This window comes from Brassica napus, chromosome C5, assembly GCF_020379485.1.
Source record: "Brassica napus cultivar Da-Ae chromosome C5, Da-Ae, whole genome shotgun sequence".
NCBI classification, from domain to species: Eukaryota; Viridiplantae; Streptophyta; class Magnoliopsida; order Brassicales; family Brassicaceae; genus Brassica; species Brassica napus.
Window position 1 is genome coordinate 5,072,950 of NC_063448.1, and position 20,298 is coordinate 5,093,247.

The following is a 20,298-nucleotide window of genomic DNA, read 5'->3' on the forward strand; positions in this document are numbered from 1 at the left end:
TTGGGTCTCGTTTCATTTGTCCTCACCATCGCCTTTCTTCGCTCACGTTGTCCTCGTCTGAAGTCATCGGAGGTCCTTCGTCACGTCTTCGAAGTTTCGATCATCGTCAGGTCTTCCTCATCCCTCTCGATTCGATTCCTCCTCCGCTTAGATGAATCTCATAATGCGCATCTAAGATCTCTTTATTTAACATTGCCTAGAAAATCTAGGACGATAGAGAACAAAAATTTCTAAATCCTCTCTTAGTGTTAGCGATCCTTTCACCATATTAGTGCTGATATCTCTACATCGTGTTTGATTGAACAGGAAGATCATGAAGTAGAGATTTCGTTTCGCCTGAGAATTTTGAGATTGATATTTTGAAGATGAGTGTGGTGGGATTCGACGTTGGGAACGAGAACTGTGTTATCGCTGTTGCAAAGCAACGTGGGATCGATGTTCTGTTGAACGATGAATCCAACAGAGAGAATCCAGGTATGGTTTCCTTTGGTGAGAAGCAGAGGTTCATGGGCGCTGCTGCTGCTGCCTCCGCTACTATGCATCCCAAATCCACCATCTCTCAGTTAAAGAGGCTGATCGGTAGGAAGTTCAGGGAGCCTGATGTTCAGAAGGATCTAAAGCTGTTCCCTTTCGAGACTTCTGAGGACTCTGCTGACGGTGGGATTCAGATACGGCTTCGGTATATGGGTGAGGTGCAGAGCTTTAGTCCTGTGCAGATATTAGGCATGTTGCTTTCGCATTTGAAGCAGGTGGCGGAGAAGAGTCTCAATACGCCTGTTTCTGACTGTGTCATTGGGATCCCTTCCTACTTTACTAACTCGCAGAGGCTTGCTTATTTGGATGCGGCGGCCATTGCTGGCTTGAGGCCGTTGAGATTGATGCATGACTGTACTGCCACTGCGCTTGGATATGGTATATATAAGACAGACTTGGCGGCTAACTCGAGCCCTACTTGCATTGTGTTTGTCGACATCGGTCACTGCGATACCCAAGTTTGTGTGGCGTCGTTTGGGTCTGGCAGCATGAGAGTGCTTTCTCATGGTTCTGATAGAAACTTGGGCGGGAGAGATTTTGATGAGGTTTTATTCAACTACTTTGCTGTTGAGTTCAAGGAGAAATACAGCATTGATGTATATACAAACACTAAGGCTTGTGTTAGGTTAAGGGCGTCGTGTGAGAAAGTGAAGAAGGTCTTGAGCGCAAATGCTGAAGCTCCTCTGAATATAGAATGTCTGATGGAGGAGAAGGATGTGAAGAGCTTCATCAAGAGAGAAGAGTTTGAGCAGTTGTCATCAGGCTTGTTGGAGAGATTGATTGTTCCGTGTCAAAAGGCTTTGGCTGACTCTGGTCTAAGTTTGGATCAGATTCATTCTGTGGAGCTCGTTGGTTCAGGGTCCAGAATCCCAGCTATATCTAAGATGCTAAGCTCGTTGTTTAAGAGAGAGCTTGGCAGGACTGTGAATGCAAGCGAGTGCGTTGCTCGTGGATGTGCGCTTCAGTGTGCAATGCTCAGTCCAATTTTTCGAGTGAGAGATTATGAGGTACGCTCTTCTCTCTATGTGATAATACTCTTTCGTAGTTCTTGTTTCCGTTTAAAAAAACTTATCGAGTAGATGAATATATTATTGTAGTGGTTACAGATATGCTGTGTGTGTTAAAGCAAGATGGAGTGCATACATTTACGGATTTGTTTTTTTTGTTTATGCTTCCCCGATTTTCAGGTTCAAGATTCTTTCCCATTCTCAATTGGCTTTTCATCTGATAAAGGTCCCATAAACACACCATCGAATGAAATGCTCTTTCCTAAAGGCCAAGTTTTTCCAAGTGTGAAGGTTCTTACTCTACGTAGAGAAAACACGTTCCATTTGGAAGCCTTTTACGCAGATCATAACGAAATATCTCCAGATTCACCAATTCAGATAGGCAGCTTTACGGTATGCTATCTCTCAGGCCTTCCTCTGAGTACACTTTGGATGGTTATGCCATCATTAGGCACTGTATAATTTATGGAACTCTTATTCTGCTGTGCGATGTCTTGTAGATTGGTCCTTTTCAAAGTTCCCACGGACAAGCAGCGCGTGTCAAAGTAAGAGTTCAGCTAAATCTACACGGGATTGTCACCATCGATTCAGCTTCTGTGAGTACAATCTGATACCAATACTTTTCCAGATAATTTAGCCGTTTACGTTTTTACCTAGCTTTAGTCTAAACTTTCTGTTTCTGAAAAAAGCTAATAGAGGATCCTAAGGAGAATACGACTTCTGAAGAGACAGTATCCGAAAATAACCATCAATCTCCTGCTACAAAGGATGGCACTTCAGACCCTTCGTCAGGTCCTACTGTAAGTATGATTTAGCACTTCAGACCCTTCGATAAAGTGAAGCTGATCTTGAAGTATTGGCTTCTCGATTCATTTCTTAAACAATCAAATGGTTGATCCGGAGTTTCTCTTTTCCAAAGCTTGCTAATCTGCACAAATACTGAGATAAGTTTCGCTTGTGCTGTGCAGGGTAATGATCATAAGGCTATCAAAAGAATGAAAATTTCAGTTGTTGAGAACGTCTCTGGTGCATTGACAAAGGATGAGTTATTGGAGGCCAAACAGAGAGAGTACTCTTTAGTACAGCAAGATCTGAAGATGGAATCGACAAAGGATAAGAAAAATGCTCTTGAATCCTTTGTTTATGAGATGCGTGATAAGGTACCAATCTGGCTTTAGTAGTATCCAAAGGTTCCTTCTATCAATTTTGCTAAAATATGTCTACTCGCTCTTCAAGATTTTTATCACTTAGCAGAATAATATTGTGTATACTGGCAGATGTTAAATACGTATAGAAGCACTGCAACTGAGTCAGAACGGGAATGCATCGCCAGAAATCTTCAAGAAACAGAGGAATGGCTCTACGAAGATGGTGATGATGAATCTGAAAATGCTTACATCGAGAAGTTGAATGACATCAAAAAGGTAACTAACTCCTTAAGATTTTTGTATATGAAGGTTAGTACTGTGCGAATGACTTTCTTGTCCTAATTGATAATGACGTTTCAACTCTGAGCAGCTCATCGATCCTATTGAAAATCGATATAAAGATGCAGAAGAGCGAGTACAAGCATCAAAAGACCTTGCGAAAACTATAGCCGATAATCGGATGGCTGCAGAATCTCTTCCTCCTCCAAGAAAGAACGCGGTTTGATACGAAACTACTAACATTATTCTCAATCTATTTGCAATAGTATATGATGACTTTTGAGGGGGATAAAGTTCGTGTAGATTGCTATATGGTTTAACTATATAACCATTATGTTTCTTTTTTGGTCTTCAGGTTCTTGATGAATGTAAGAAAGTCGAGAGATGGCTCCACGAGAGAACCACGGAACAAGAATCACATAACCATCCGGAGCTGCAATCTGGTGAAATCAGGAGAAAGGCCGATGCTCTTAACGCGTAAGTAAATATAACATTTCTCTCTTGACAGCTATATTCACAATTTCAACTGCGAAACATTGTTCATACCAATGATGGAATCAAGTCAGGTCATGTTTTGGTAACTGATAGAAAAGGATCTTGATGAATGTGTTGCAGGACGTGCAAGTACATTGGGAAGTCAAACTCTCCTCCCACGAAATCGGAACATAATGGATCCCACGGACGTAGGAACTCGGATGATATGGAGCTTGATTGATTTTTCTCTCCCTTTTTATCTTTATTATTCTAAATGAAGATGAAAAAAAAAAAGAAGAATAAGGCTAAAGTCTCACAGTGTATTTCTCACATTTGAAACGATCATTTTCATTTTTGTCAAACGATTTGAAACGATTATTCTCGAGGGGTTGATTTTTCAAAATTTGCTTTTCTTCTTTCTCTCTTGGTGATTTGTCTATTGGTTGAGGTCGGAAAGGTGAATATTTTTGAACGAATTGTAATGATTTTGTCATGGTTCAGCTAGTTTCTATTAGGGAAAAACATTAACTTATGTAACTACTTCAGTAACTTATCATTAAGCCAGATTTCTCACGGTACTGAGTTTTGCTAGTTTTATTACTGCCATTTGTGCATGAGGAAGATGCTCTTTGAAACAGATCACTAGTGAAAGATACATAATAATAATTAATAGTAATAAAAATATGTGATTAGAGATCGATCTCAGAGAAAAAATATTCCAAGTTTGGGAACTAACAAGGACAAAAGTGGTGCTGTTTCTAATACTCACGTGTGTTGTTGTGGCCACGAGCTCACTACGACTCGGTCGTTTGTTAAAAAAAGAGAGTCGAGTTACTTTGTTTTCTCCGTCAAGGCATTAGACAAAATCCTATCCAGCTATTTTACTTAGTCCCCCACCACCATTTTAGGTCTTTTACTCGGATATTATCCGTTTTTCCACCAAATAACAAAAAAAAAAAAAAAAGGGAGAACGTGAAGAAGAGATTGAGTTAAAACGTGAGAATCCAAATAGAAAGGGAGAAGAGGTACATGATAAAAATTACCACAAGCGTGTAAGAAGAAGATATCTCAATATCTCATGATCTCATGATCTGGACAGGTGTACGATGGCATCTTCGTTCTAAATCACGAACACTAGTAACGAATTCATACAACAAAAAAAAGACTTTATAATATAAATCATTAATATGTTTTTCATAATTCAAACCCCCTTGCATAGTGTTATTAGAAAAATCATTATCTTTCTTTTTGCATTTCGTAATGATAAACCATTTACCGCCGTTGGTTTTTCTCTTACTGAAAATATAAATACCATCCAATCAACAAAATCTTAAGAAAATAAATAAATAAAAATGCCACTTGTGCTGCCCTTCATTTTAGAAAATAAAAAAATGGAAAAAAATAAAGAGTAGAAATAAACAGGCGAGAGAGAAAGCAGCTTCACTTGAGCGTGGAAAGCGACTGTTTCTCCATCGTGAGAGAGAGAGAGCATCTCTGAAGAGCCGTCTCTTCTTCTCCTTCTTCTTCTTCACGCGCCGTCTCTAAAACTCGTATCATCGTTATCCATTTGATTTCTCCAAAGTAAGCTTTTTCGATTTATCACAATGCTTTACGTCTCGATCTTCACTACACTAGATTAGATCAGTCACGAACCAATCTGAACCAATCAAGATCTGATCTAACTACTTGCATCGTGATGTGTGATTTTTGACTTTTCTTTCGTGACAGGAAAAAATAAAAAAAATGGAATTGGATTCAGACAAGAATCTACTGAAGACGGGTTTGGTTATAGTGGCGACACTCGTCATAGCCAAACTCATCTTCTCCTTCTTCACATCCTCCTCCAAGAAGAAGCGTCTCCCTCCCACTCTCAAAGCGTGGCCTCCCCTCATCGGAAGCCTCCTCCGTTTCTTGAAAGGACCCATCGTTATGCTCAGAGACGAGTACCCCAAGCTAGGAAGCGTCTTCACAGTCAACCTCCTCCACAAAAAGATGACCTTTCTCATCGGCCCCGAAGTCTCCGCCCACTTCTTCAAAGCCCCCGAGTCTGATCTCAGCCAGCAGGAAGTCTACCAGTTCAATGTCCCTACCTTTGGCCCTGGTGTTGTCTTCGACGTCGACTACACCGTTCGCCAGGAGCAGTTCAGGTTCTTCACCGAGGCTCTAAGGGTTAACAAGTTGAAAGGCTATGTGGAGATGATGGTTACGGAAGCTCAGGTATTATTAAAGCTTTCCACTAAGCAAAACTAATATTAGTTTCGGTTACTTGAACTGGGGACCTCTAACACAAATGGTTAATGCTTGCGTTTGTTTTCTTTGGTAGGATTTTTTCTCGAAATGGGGAGAGAGTGGTGAAGTGGATCTAAAGACTGAGCTAGAGCGGCTCATCATCTTAACCGCAAGCAGATGTTTACTAGGTCGTGAAGTTCGTGACCAGCTTTTTGATGACGTGTCCGCTTTGTTCCACGACCTTGACAACGGCATGCTTCCCATCAGCGTTCTCTTCCCTTACCTCCCAATTCCAGCTCACCGTCGCAGGGACCGTGCACGTGAAAAGCTCTCCGAGATTTTTACAAAGATCATTGGGTCGAGAAAACGCTCCGGGAAATGCGAGAACGACATGTTGCAGTGCTTCATCGAGTCGAAGTACAAAGACGGGAGGCAGACGACGGAGTCCGAGGTTACCGGTCTGCTCATCGCCGCTCTCTTTGCAGGACAGCACACGAGCTCCATCACTTCCACGTGGACAGGTGCGTACCTGATGAAGTACAAAGAGTACTTCTCCGCTGCCTTGGATGAGCAGAGGAAGCTGATGGAGAAACACGGAGACAAGATCGATCACGACATCTTGTCCGAGATGGATGTGCTCTACCGTTGCATCAAGGAAGCGTTGAGGCTTCACCCTCCGTTGATCATGCTCATGAGAGCCTCCCACTGTGACTTCAGCGTGACGGCTCGTGATGGAAAGACGTTTGACATCCCGAAGGGTCATATCGTTGCGACCTCGCCTGCGTTCGCCAACCGCTTGCCGCATATCTTCAAGGACCCTGACAGCTATGATCCGGATAGATTCTCTCCTGGAAGAGAAGAGGACAAAGCCGCAGGAGCGTTTTCGTACATTTCGTTCGGTGGAGGTAGGCACGGGTGTCTTGGAGAGCCCTTTGCTTACCTGCAGATCAAAGCCATATGGAGTCATTTGCTGAGGAACTTTGAGCTTGAGTTGGTTTCACCGTTCCCTGAGATCGACTGGAACGCTATGGTGGTTGGCGTTAAAGGCAGTGTGATGGTGCGTTACAAGCGTCGCCAACTGTCTTAAAAAGACAGGGTTTAAGGTTGTATTGCAACTTTTGCTTTTGTCCCTCTCTGGTTTTAGTATTGCTGTTGGTTTGTTCTTCTGTTTCTTTACCTGTTTTTTTTTGCCCTTTAAGTGACTCTTGATTTCTAGCTTTCTAAGTTTGTTGTTTCTGAGATTGTTCTAATTCCAATGGAGATTTGATGCAAAACTTGTTTAGTTTACGCTCTGTAACTATGCTAGTTATGAGAGATGAGCCTACTCTGAAGACCTGATTGTGTTTCTTTATAATCTGCATACATATAATGTGGATTCAAAAAGATATTGGTGATGTTGAAAAGAAGGTGTGAAATTTTTTGTCCAACAACCAAATCAAGTTTCAATAATTCACATTCATAAGAAAAATGTAACATTATCTTATTACTAGACGAGTAAAACGTTCAGAACTTGTTACTAAATCATAAGCATTTATTTGAAACATGATAACAACAGCATATACAGATGTAAAGAGACCAAATGTGGTACCAAATCATTGTCTTAAATGATACAGATTTTGTTTCTTAATATTGTACATTATGATTCAATGTAAAGATCCAGATGTATCTGTGTATATATTATTCTTTATATGTATCCGGACGCCTTCACATCTCCTCCGTCGCATAGTCTAGTTACCAGAGAGACAAGAACTGACACTTTATGCCGTTGTAATATTTCTTCCAACAACCTCAATCAAAAGGATTCAAAGTCTCGGCGAGGAAGCTTGCGTCAAGGCTTCAAAAGAAAAACGTTTTAGCTATATCAGGTTAGTGATCACTGATCAGTTGGTTTGGTTTCTGAGATTTCTCTAGGTTGATTTTCTTTGCCTACACTTGGTACGTATATTCTAAGTGATTTGGTTATTGTAATGTGTTAAATCAATCCGGTTTCTCCTGGTCCGACCGATATTTAGCCCTTCTTCATCACTCACAATTCACAAACACGCACATCTGCCGGACTGATTTAAATGCAGCGGTTGCACGGATGGTTGCGGTTTCAAGCGTTATTAAGCGTTTTGTATGAATGGCACAACGTTTGAAAATTGTTGCGTTTGCGGGATATTTGTGACTGGTTGATTATAAGATATTACAGCGGTTTAATAATAAATTATCCATATTAACATATTATAACATTATAAAAATATTAAAAATAGTATATAAAATATAATAACTAACAATATAATATGATTAATAAAAATATTATGTTTATGTATAGAAAATTTAAATTAGTTGAAAGTTATAATTTTAATAAAATTTGTTTTGAAGATTTATAATGTTTAATTTTTTAATAAATAGTTGGTTTAAAGTTTTTATAAAACAAATTATGATATTGTTTGTGAATTTTAGTTAATATATAAAATATGTACATATTTTTAAGTTATAACATATTTTTAAGTTATAATATTTCCATTTTAAAAATAATTTTATTTTTATTTTTCCACTTGCAACAGTAAACGTTAGCGGAAACCAGTTTTTGATATTAAGAGGTTCAGAGCGGTTTGGAGCGATTTGTAGCGGTTTGTATGATTGTTTCAAAAAGCTGTCAACCGCTACCAACCGTAAAAGCTGCGTTTGCGGGTCGTAGCGGGAAAACAAGTCAGACCCTTAATTTTGAACACTAGACTATGACACTAATTAACGGCATCTTTACAAACTACTAGGATACAAACTCCTGCCACCATAATCTTGATTTGGTTTCTTAAGTTTAAGAGATTAGGTTCGGTCCATGACGAGTTAGTCTGACATTAACCGGTAAATAAAAAACAGCCAAGTCCTAACCAAACTATTCTTCTCAGCCTCCAAAAAGAGACAGAAGTCACAGAAACAGTCTTTTGTGCACACTGGCCACTGTCACATCAATAAACATGAGTTGGTTCCCATATGATATAGTCGTAACATATTTGTCTAGAGAACATGAAGTCTATCTAATTTAATTACGATGTTGCAGATGGAGAGAATAACTAAGTGGGACTTAGGATCATTCAGAACGTACTACTCCGTTGAACCTAGTGAGAAGTTTCACGAACACGAGTATCTAGACGGTAGCCTCGTTCCTCGTCTTGAAACCGAGTTATGGAAGGCTCAATCTAGAATCAAAGAGCTTGAGACAGAAAAATTTGGATCCACAGAAAATATTAGATCTTTCATCAGAGACCAAAGAATAATCCGGGAAGAAAACACTGATCCACTTGTTGATTACTTGAAAAAGAAGTTAAGCAAAGAGAGGGAGGAAATGAAAAGAGCTAATACCGAGATCTATCTTATTAAAACATATCTTGCTAAAACAGAAACACTGTGACATAACATTTATTTTGTAAGTTTTTTAATTAAATACACATTCCTACTTTATAATTAAACTTACATTAAATCATTAATCTATCTTATTAAAATAGAAATATTTTAATGAAGTGTTTGGAAACATAGATATCAGTAAAAAAAATATAATATTGTTTGGAAAGATGAATAACATTATCTTAAGTAAAAAGAGTAATGAGTTTATGTTATTAAAATTTTTTTTAGAAGTTCATTATACTACGAAAAACTATATATTTGGGTCAGCTTTAAAATATACGAAAATAGCCCAAGCTAATTACCTAAAGATATCTTTTGTCAAAAATAATCATAAAACAAAATTTAAACTTTTAAATACATATTTCAAATCAAAATATTAATTTAAAATTGATTTATATCAAAAGTGATTCAAAAATATAATATATTCAGAAACTGGTTTTTACGAAAATATTTTCCAATAACCATTATAACTTTTTTTAAAAATATATATATAAAAAAAATACAATACAAAGTCTAATTTCAAACACCAACTTAAATTATGGTTATTATATTTCACATTAATTTTTAAAATATATAATATATATGATTATTTACATGATGATACGTATAAAATACTATTAATTATACGAGTACTTATATGATGGTACGTGTAAAATACATTAATTAACTGATGACACATATATGATATATAATAGTGACATAAAAATAAATAACAATATATTTTTGATAAAAAACAATATATGTAATATTATATTATACTTATAAGAAAAACAAAATAACATTTAATAGAAAATATATAACACTATCTACTTACAACGAATATATATTTATATAAAAAATAAAGTAAACACCCGTACAGGTGCAAGAGTCAAAATCTAGTATTTTTTTATTTATACTATTATTCATGTTTCCAAACAATATACTCTTTTCTTTATACTACTATCCATATTTCCAAACAACACTATAATTAATCTTGTATCCAAATAATATAAAATATTAGATCTCATCTTTTTAATAATTTTTAACAAATATCTTCCAAATTATTTAGATAAATTAAATAACTGAAAAAATTCAAATAAATTATGAAACAATGAAAATAAATAGAACTTATTTTTACATGTTTAAATATACAAAACATTTCAATCAATAATAAATCAATTAAATTAATGCATTATTTCATTTATATTTCCTAAATAATGGTTATATCATTTATTTAAGTAACATAATAATTCAATAATATCCATTACACAATATATATAAACGTTATACATTATACAATAAATATAATAACAAAATAATTTTGAAAATGTTCAATATATATGTTATATAACCATTTATATTTCCTAAATAATGGTTATATCATTTATTTAAGTAACATAATAATTCAATAATATCCATTTCACAAAAAAAAAAAAAAAAATATATATATATATATAAACGTTATACATTGTACAATAAATATAATAATAAAATTAATTTTTAAAATTTTCAATATACAGTATAACCTCTATAAATTAATAATGTTGGGACTTTAAAATTTTATTAATTTATAGAGATATTAATTTACAAAAATTTCCTTATTTAGATTTATTTTTTAAGATATATTTATTATAAGATAAAAAAATATTTGATTTTAGTGTATAGACATTAATTGTTATTTTTTTAAATTTGACATTTATCTTAATTTTATTATATTATTTGGTATATATGATATATATTGTATAGAACATAAAATGTGGTTTTAGATATAATATTACTAAATCTCATCAAAAATATTTGAAGTGTTAAGAAAGTATAAAAATAATTATTTTGTGAATATAAAAAAATAATATAATAATAGGTTCTACTTATAAAAAATATGTATACATATAAATTATTAATTTATAATTTTAATGGGACCATATATTTAAATAGATTTTTCTAAAAAATTATTATCTTATTATTTTATAGATTTGTGTCAAATTTTGAACCGGTCCAAGTTGAGACCGGTGAAATTTATTAATTTATAGAGATTATTAATTTAAAGAGCATTAATTTATAGATGTTCTACTGTATATGTTATCTAAAGAAAAAATGCTTAACACTAATTGTTAACAACAAATTTAAACTGATTATAATGTAAACCAAATAATTAACAAGATAAATTACACAAACAATTATAATAAAGTTAATTAAGCTGTATAAAAAGAGTAATATGATCAATACATATTTATAGTTCTTAATTATTTTATATCTATTATATTCTCTATCAAAATTTTCTAGAAACGTCATAATTTTATAAAATTGCAAAATAATAAACTTTAAAATTTGGATTAAAATATAAAAAATATGAAAATATAATAATTTGAATCAAATTGAATTACATATCGGTCATCCACCGAATTATCGGATCACTGGATTGACCGGTTTGACCGCGAGTTCATGTCAAATTTAAAAGGACTTATTTAAATGCAAAAATATTTTAAATACACAAAATTCTTACAAATTAACAAAATGTTTGTTAAGTTATTAGTTGAATTTTCATCATAAAATATTCCGTGTTTGCAAAGCTCGGGTCGAATTCTAGTGATACGTTAAAGAAGAAGATGTGGGATATGGAATCATCAGTGAGTCGGCTAAGGAGAGAAAGAGACACACTGGAGAAGGTGTGCGAAGAACTGGTGACGAGGATCGATGATTTGAACGCAGAAACAAGAAGAAAATGGGATGAGACGGAGGAGGAGATGCAGATGTTGCAAATGGCTGAATTGTGGAGGGAGGAAAGTGTTAGGGTTAAGTTGATGGATTCAAAACTTTCTTGGAAAAGTATGAAGAGATGAATTAGTTTGTTGATGAGTTAGAGAAGTGTTTGTTGATGGCAAGAAAAGTGGGACCTGAGGAGATGAAGTTGAAAAGAGTTGAAGGTTTGATTAAGATGGCAAGATCTTTGGAAGATGCAGCCAACAATTTTGAGTTTGTGTCTCTTAAGGATAACTAATGTTCTAAAAGTAATATAGATGGCTCTAATTATATTCTTGAATTTACCGGTTAGTAAGATATGTTGTTTGAAGCATCTAAGCTTAGGTTAATGTCTACTTATGCAAAGATCATCCTCTCAAAAATATCGTTTGAAGAATTTTCAGAGTTATTTTTTAACGATGTGTTCATACTAATTAGACAGCATTATCATTCGCAGTCTAGCGAATAAGTCAAGCTGGTTCTTTAACAAAACGGCAAGTTGATAAAGGCTGGAGACATTGTAGTCTCGGTTAACAGAATCGGACTGATAAATTTTGTAACATTTATCAGTCCACACTAACAGGACCAATCCGCACTACATCAATTCATGTTAGATGAACAAAGGGACACATATGCGATTTTGATAGTGTGGGGAACCTACGAAGACGGCCATCCGCGACAACTTTTTCATAGTGTGGTATATTTGAGCTTCAAGATCAACAACAAAGAAACAAGTGTATCCTTCAAACCAATCATCATGCCAGAGTGCTCCCACGATTCAGGGACATGGTTACATTTATAATCTTATCTTATATCTTTAATCATTGCATCTTGGAAGTTTAGAGAGAACTACTGCAAAATAAACTAAACATTGTGAGCAAACTTGTTATTGTAAGTTAAGTCTGTTAGTGTAGAACACGGAAATTATCAATGTCAACCTCTTGTTGTGCTTTGTTGTCATTGTTTTCCAAATGTTGAACTCTACATGGAAGATTTTTTTTTTTCTGGTATTTTGTCACTTGTTTTGTTTGTTTCTTTCTCAAATGAATTTAACAAAAACATAAAAACTGTATTATCTTTTTCTTTTTTGTTTCTAATGATCCATTGAATCTAGAGATCCAATCTTTTTCCGGCGTTACGATTGCACATGGCCAAATCATGTTATTCTCTTTATACTTTCCAACTCCAAGAAATTCGATTTCCAAATTGAATACTATATTAAAAACTTGAAGATGGCTAAGCTCGTCAGCTTCTGCAAGGGTTTGCTTTTATAAATTAGATTTATAATCTTTCCACACCTCAACATTTTAACTTAAACTGGATATTTCACATGAGAACGTTTCTCATTATCGTAACAATGAATTTGGAGGAGATAAAAACATTCAAATGTATTGTGGAAGAAAATCACGAGGATTCAACTGTCTGGTTTTACACAGAATAAATTCGTAAATAATAGGATTGAAAACTGTGTGTCCTATCATTCATAATATAAAATTATGAATAGCTTGATTATACAATTGATCTATTTATGTCATTTTAAAAATACAGTAGATTACAAACTCCGTAGAGGTAGTAGGGGTCTATTGTGGGGTTAGTGAGTAAGAACAACATAATGAACTTATTCATCTTGCAAAAAAGACAACTTACCTGACTTATATATTATTGACAAAAAAAATTGTCAAATTAAAAATATATATCCCTACATTGATTTAGACGTGTAATATAGAAATATATATATATATATATATATATATATATATATATTACGCAATATTTTTGGTTGTTAATTTTTATTGTATCTTTTTTTAAAAAAATATTGTATCTGTTTCTATCACTACTTTTATTATATCTGATTGTATTTTTTATTTTTATGTTTTTCTTTACTTCCTAAGCGTTATTGAGTGGAATACCACTCATGAGTCATCTACAATTACCATATACGCGATGGATTTACAAACATAATGAACTATGTAGCCCCTTTTTCTGCTAAACAGAACGCCGTCAAATTGTAAGAGCATCTTTATCCTAAAGACTCAATGTGGATCTCTAAATAATTTTTTAGTGCTTTTAATTAGTTAAAGTGAAGTTAGAGACTTAAGTAAGAAACCCGGACAATAAGCGTCTCCATTGCAAGTTTCTTATTTAGTGTTTCTTAAAAAATTAAAAAAAAAAAAAAAAATTCTCTGCTTGCACTGACTGACCTCTCTTGTTTCAGTCCCAGCCACCTTGGGACTAGCCGCGTAGTACGCTGCTATTCTACTCCAGAAAGCAACGGACTTTTGCTCATTCCTGACCACAGGATCTTTACTGGTGTTTAACCAGGAACTGATGAGAACTACAGCATCTGAAGGTGTCCACGCCCTTTTTTCTTTATGCCCAGGAGGAGTGTCTTCTTCCAAGTTAGTGACTTCATGAGCTTGAGTGCGAGACAGATGTGTACCAGAAGATTGAAAACCGAAGCTAGTATCTTCTTGACTTTGTAGAAGATCAACAAAGTTTTGATATGAAGTACCATCCATATCTGATTTTTTTTTAAAGAAGAGAGATGGAACAGAAGGAAAAGGAATGTGTTTTCTTGATAAAAAGGAAATGGAAGGAGTGTTTGAATGATCGAAGAGAAGAAGGAATGTCTTTAATAGAAGAGAGAAAAGAAATGAGCTTCTGATCATCATTGATCACAACATTCATCATGCTCAACCCCCACGACTAGACATATAACTAAGACAATAATCACACTTAAACACCAAATTCTATCAGACCTAACCATCAATTTATTATCTAACTCAACTATTATCTACTACTAACCAAAACATTTATTAACAAGTATTCAATTCAAACCAGATTGAAAAGCCATTCATTTCAGACAGATTCGGAATCAACATCAATGTGTAGCTAAAGGAATCATTTATTACCTGGTTTGGTGATGGTTAGCCGAGACTTCATGTCTCTTCGAGGTTCACTTGTTAGTTAAGCCTTCATGTCTCTTGGAGGTTCCTTCCATCTCCCACACAAATTGACCGGTATGTAACAAACACAAGAGAAAACATTCACTGAGAATTAGAAATGATTTAAATTCACCGAGAATCACAAATGAATTTTACAACGAATCACAAATGTATCAAAGACAATTTCACTGAAATATTTCACTAAGAATCACAAGCGACATAATCACAAATTGACCGATATTTAAGATCAATTTAAGACAAACATGAATTAAAGGATTTAGACATACAAACAAAAAACAGTTCTTTACCTTTTGATTCATTCGACCGAGCACCAACTGTCGCCGATTTGATGCTTCGATGAGACAGAACACGAAATAGAGGTCGCCGTTTTTCTTTCGTCAAGTTGAGCTACCCAGACAGAGCTCGCCAAGTTGAGAACCGTCGAGAGAGAGAGATGGATGGTTTAATCGTCGATGAGGAAACATAGGCGGAGTCCTCGAGGAGTGAGACCCCGAGTGTTTCTCTGTGTCGAGGAGAGATCACAAAAGAGAGGCGGAGTCGCCGACGACAGCCACCAGAGAGACAACGAGAATCACGCCGACCACCGAGAGATCAAGGAGGAGACACGGAATCGTCGTCTGAATCTTCTGTCGAGGAGAGATCAATCGCCCTTCTTCACGGTTTCGAAACCGACGGAGAACACGAAGTGGGGAGAAAGATGGAGATGAGAGAGACTAGACATCTGATTCTGCGACGCGTGTCTAGTTGGAAACATTTCTTAGAGGACCTAATTAAGCGACGTTACTTCACTAAATAGGGATTTTTCTTTTATTTTTAATCTCAATTAAATTAAGAAACCCCACTTAACTACCGCGATAAGGGTGCTCTAAGATAATCAATCTAACTAAACATGGAAAATTATAATTTTAGCTGATCTTTTTTGTGTCATTTTATTTATTTAATCCATAATTGAAAGAGTATTTTTTTGGTAAACATTGAAAGAGTTTTTTTTTTTTGACATCGTTGAAAGAGTATTTGTTCACGGAAAATATAACATGGAGATTTCTAATTGACTTTGTCGTTCTGCCTAACTGACAAATTCATGAAGAATATTAGTCGAATTAATATATGTCTAAAACATGTTAGAATAGGATATTCTCTTTTGTAAGCATACACAAACCAGAATATTCAAAAATTAACCCTATTTAATATTGTGTATGTGTACTAAACCATGTCATAAATAAAAAAATTAACCCTATTTAATATTTAATACGATTGCAAACAAATACTCTAAGTTGCTTATAAAAATATGGGTACAAAAGAGGGAAAAATCTGTAAAATAAATAACAAATCAAAACGACTACGAGAAATAAAACCAAAACAAATCTGTTAAAATAATCGAAGCTTCTGTGTTTACGATATGTGTATCATGCTATGTCTCTCCTTCTCAGCCGTTCAATGTGGACACACTGGGGCCCTTCCCTCTCTTTGTACTATGTTCGTCACAAGTGGAGAGCTGCTTTAATTTTAGTATTTATTTAAAAGTTAAAATTAATCTAAGCCTTTGATTAACAATCAATGATTATCAATTCTTTAGTTTTGTTTCAAACAATTAAATAATGGTCATAGTTGTGAAGTATATACTTGAGCTACTCGACGTTCCACTTTTATTTAAATACTAGGTCAAGACTCGTACCTTACGCAGAATCAATATTATATATATATAAATTAGTTTATGTATTAAATATTTTTACATATTATGAAATAATAAATATATATTAAATAATTAAAAGTCAGTAAATATTAAATATATAATTAAATTGGTGAGAACATATAAATTAATTTTATTAATAAAAAATAATAATTTTTTTTTATATTTGATAGGATATATGTTATTAAATTTAAATGATACTAACATAGATAATATATTTTAGTATATTTTTAATACTAATGTCTATTAAATGATGATTTCTACTCATATAGTTTTTTGATCATTTGTATCTTTTATAGAAAAAAAATTTAAATTACTGATAACAAAATGTTCATTGTGGGATTAATAGTTTTAGTAATTTATAATTTTTTTAAAAAAATAAGTTGTCAATGATCGTTCAAAATTTTTATCAAAAAAATTGTTCAAAGTAAATTTTAAAACTAAAATATTGTATTTTATATAGTTTATAGTTTAATTTAAAATGATATATATATTAATCTTAATAATTAATTAAATTAGACTTTTTACTTCTATAATTTTTGTAATCATTTGTATTTTGTCATAAGAAAAGTTTTAAACCATGGATCATAAAATTTGAATATGAGACTTTTAACAGTTTTAGTAATTAATAGCGTTTGTAAAAATTCAAAATATAACATTTACATAAAAATGTAAATTTTTATTATATGGTTATTGTGGTTGTTTAATTTATTTAATAGTTTAAAATTAAACAAATATGATAGAAAATACACCAGTTTTTATCAAATTTTTATTATTCAAAATCATTAATTGCCATATATATTTTAGTCACATTAGGCAATTCCGTAAATTTTATTTAAGAAAATAATAAAATACATTAATGATGAATTTATTGTTAGTTTAATAAAAAACTTATTATATAATTAGATGAACCAAGATATTTCTCTAATGATTCTAAGAATCATTAATCATTATAGTAATGACATGTGGATACAAAAAAAAGTTGTAATGTTTCTAAAATAATATATAGGTGATTGAGTTCCCGATCAAAATGTACATATGTGTTATGTGTATGATTTCATTCCTTTTTTGTAACTTGGTCAAAGGTTAATCTCCTTACGAACCAATGAATTATAATTATAATTAGATATATATCGTCTCTAACCGCGGCTCGTTTTCCGTAACTATAGAGAAAAATTTCTAACTGCACCAGCTAGATTTTGATTAGACAAAAATTGGTGAAATAATGAAAAAAATAAATTAAAATTATAAAAGGGTTAATTTGCTCTATAACCAATTTTTGAAGGGAAATTAAGTGCATGTCAATGATTTTGACATAATTAACTCACTGACAATTAGTTTCTATTTTAGTCGGTTATACCCTGATCCTTTATTAGTAGCCTGTAGAAAAAGAAAAGGTGAATGATGTAGTTGCTACAATGCATGGATGAGAGAAAAACATCATTATTACTATTATATCACGTAATGCCACCAACTTACGCACTTATTTATGGTATATTATGCACTGTAATAAAACCTAAATCATACACTTATTTGCCACAAACATATTTATACATGAAAGATGAAGGAGCTATCTATGAACGTGACCACATAAATAGGTACATAACGTTCTATTCCATATGGCCGAAGTAGTATAAGACTATAACCATATCCATAATCCCTAATAATATAAGACACCAACTCCATCTCAATTCCTAAATAATAAAGTTATCTTAAACCCACTTTCAACCTCTAAATACTAAATTCTAAACCATAATCATTAAACACTAAACCCAAATATGAGTTATAAACCTAAATATCAACTATAAATCTAAATAGAATAGAACAAAATAAATAGTATAGTATATATTGGAGAAGTTATGAAATGTTTATGCTTGCATGAAAGAAGTTAATGTTGATCAAAACCTCAACCCCCATCTTCCAAATACTAAACCCTAAATCCTAATTACTAAACTCTCAACCCAAATATAAGCCCTAAACCCAAATATCAAAATTATATACATAATATTATGTAATCTTAAACTATATTATGTAATATTATACTATACAATATAGACTTTTCATAGTGATAATCTACTTTTAAAATATAAAATATAAAATGACACAACAACAAAACATAATTCATGCTCATATATTGTATAATAGCATTTCTATTCTATGCTCATCAAATGAAATAGAAATAAACAAATATTACATTGCAACAGTTAAAACAAGCGAGGTGACTATGGATAGCAAGCTTAAAGAGGAGAGGAAAGTGGTATTCCTATATTTTTTGGTTTTCCTAATTTTTCATTACAAATATGAGCTGTTGAATTCAAAGAGCACGACAGACTGTTCTATTTCATATAGTATAGAAATATGTGAACAAAATGACTATATCTTAAATAGTATGGTGACCCATACATATGTACACAAATATGTAAGTATCTCGTTCTTCATTTTCACTACCTGTGATTCTGCAATCTCATATTCGTTTTGACTTCATCACCTGATTTCAAAATCCCATAATTTTTTTTCTTCACTTTCCGCATGAGTTCTTGGAAGCTCTTTTCTTCACCGAGAAACTTCGCCGTGAATAAAAATGGTTTCTTCCAAAAGATCTGAGAAGAACTCCATTTACCTTCCATATAATTTACTATTAAAAATTACCTTTAGAGTTATGTGTGAATATTAGTTGTTCACGATGTAGTTTTGAAATGATTAATTATTTACTATAAACTATTGTCTCAACCGGTTATTTTAAGTGTAGACAAGAGTAGAAATGTATTATTTATATAAAATATACATTATATACTAACTATTTCGGGTTATTAGTGAACCAGGGAATGGTTTTTTGAACCATAGAGTGCAATTTCCCATTATAAAACTAACCATTACCTAAAGAAACAAAGGAAGAAAAAGAAAAGAGAGAAGAAGAAAGATGATTAGTTTCTTAATTTTATTTTTTTTTGGTTATTAAGCAAAAATTTTCTTTTGGTTATTATTTAGAGCCGATAGTTAACTCGATCACTGCATTGCATATGGCTTAATGCAGTTAAAATATTGATCCATAAGATTAAAAAAGAAAAATTGAGGATGAAAAAAATTTAATAATTAAGAGGATCAACAATCTTTTTTTGAATTGAACGTTAAATTGAATTCAAAAAAGAAAAATCTGATTACAACTATGTGTGTCATTTCTTATAATTTTCTATACAAATTTTTTTGATAAAACCAAATAGAAACTCATTCTTCTATCAATTCCCATCTTCATCCCAGCTTTATCTAGAAGAGGATCGATCAACAATTATTTTGTGATTAAATTATTTTAAAACACGTTTTCTATGTTTCAAACTTAAAACTTAATAAGGGCTGGACAAGTATAGTCAAGCTCGGTTCAGCTTCAACATGGTTCAAGCTGTTGTATCCGTGCTTTTCTTTCCCATGTCCTTTACTTTTTGTTTGCTTAGATTGCTTGTAGACCCTTTCGATTGCTCGTCTGTAACCTAGTTGTCAATGTTTCTCCGGCATACCGGAAAACCACTGTTCCGATTGCCCTTTATGGGTCGATATATATATTTTTAATTAAAAAAATGTTGTATCCAATTACGTACAGTAAGTCCGAACTAATTTTTGTTCACTCAGTTTGGTTCAAGGTGATAAATATTCAAACCAAACTGAAACTAAAGGTGCAACTACAGATTAATCTTCAAACAAAATGCAGGTTTATATTTCAGTTCAACTCGAGTATATATGATTTACTAGTTTGGAAATATCAATGATTGCGATCAATCTAGGCAAGAATGATCATAACCACAAGTCACGTGCCTTGAAAAAGAAGATAATAGACACTTGGAACATAATGAAGAACACGAAAAAACTGG

At 33.1% G+C, this 20,298-nt stretch overlaps 2 protein-coding genes and 1 long non-coding RNA gene across 4 annotated transcripts; 2 read left to right on the plus strand and 1 right to left on the minus strand.

The window, feature by feature from the left end:
* Positions 1-9: 9 nt before the first annotated feature.
* On the plus strand, positions 10-3,854 carry LOC106346419 (heat shock 70 kDa protein 16). The gene is made up of 10 exons (XM_013785743.3): positions 10-110; positions 366-1,541; positions 1,722-1,934; positions 2,042-2,137; positions 2,231-2,341; positions 2,510-2,701; positions 2,819-2,965; positions 3,060-3,188; positions 3,324-3,445; positions 3,584-3,854. Exons 2-10 carry the CDS (start codon positions 366-368, stop codon positions 3,681-3,683), a joined length of 2,286 nt encoding a protein of 761 aa, XP_013641197.2. The 5' UTR covers positions 10-110; the 3' UTR covers positions 3,684-3,854.
* A 931-nt stretch (positions 3,855-4,785) lies between these two features.
* On the plus strand, positions 4,786-6,953 carry LOC106401015 (sterol 14-demethylase). Its single transcript, XM_013841434.3, has 3 exons — positions 4,786-5,023; positions 5,171-5,659; positions 5,766-6,953. Exons 2-3 carry the CDS (start codon positions 5,186-5,188, stop codon positions 6,756-6,758), a joined length of 1,467 nt encoding a protein of 488 aa, XP_013696888.1. The 5' UTR covers positions 4,786-5,023; positions 5,171-5,185; the 3' UTR covers positions 6,759-6,953.
* LOC106401016 lies at positions 6,807-15,598 on the minus strand. Of its 2 annotated transcripts, none has more exons than XR_002658846.2 (3): positions 14,692-15,594; positions 13,981-14,497; positions 6,807-7,505 (listed from the first exon to the last, which is right to left on the minus strand). It is a non-coding gene; the product is annotated as an uncharacterized LOC106401016 (long non-coding RNA). The 2 variants fall into 2 exon arrangements; XR_002658847.2 differs by lacking the exon at positions 6,807-7,505 and adding an exon at positions 12,230-12,631 and having other exon boundaries at positions 14,692-15,598.
* Positions 15,599-20,298: the final 4,700 nt, after the last annotated feature.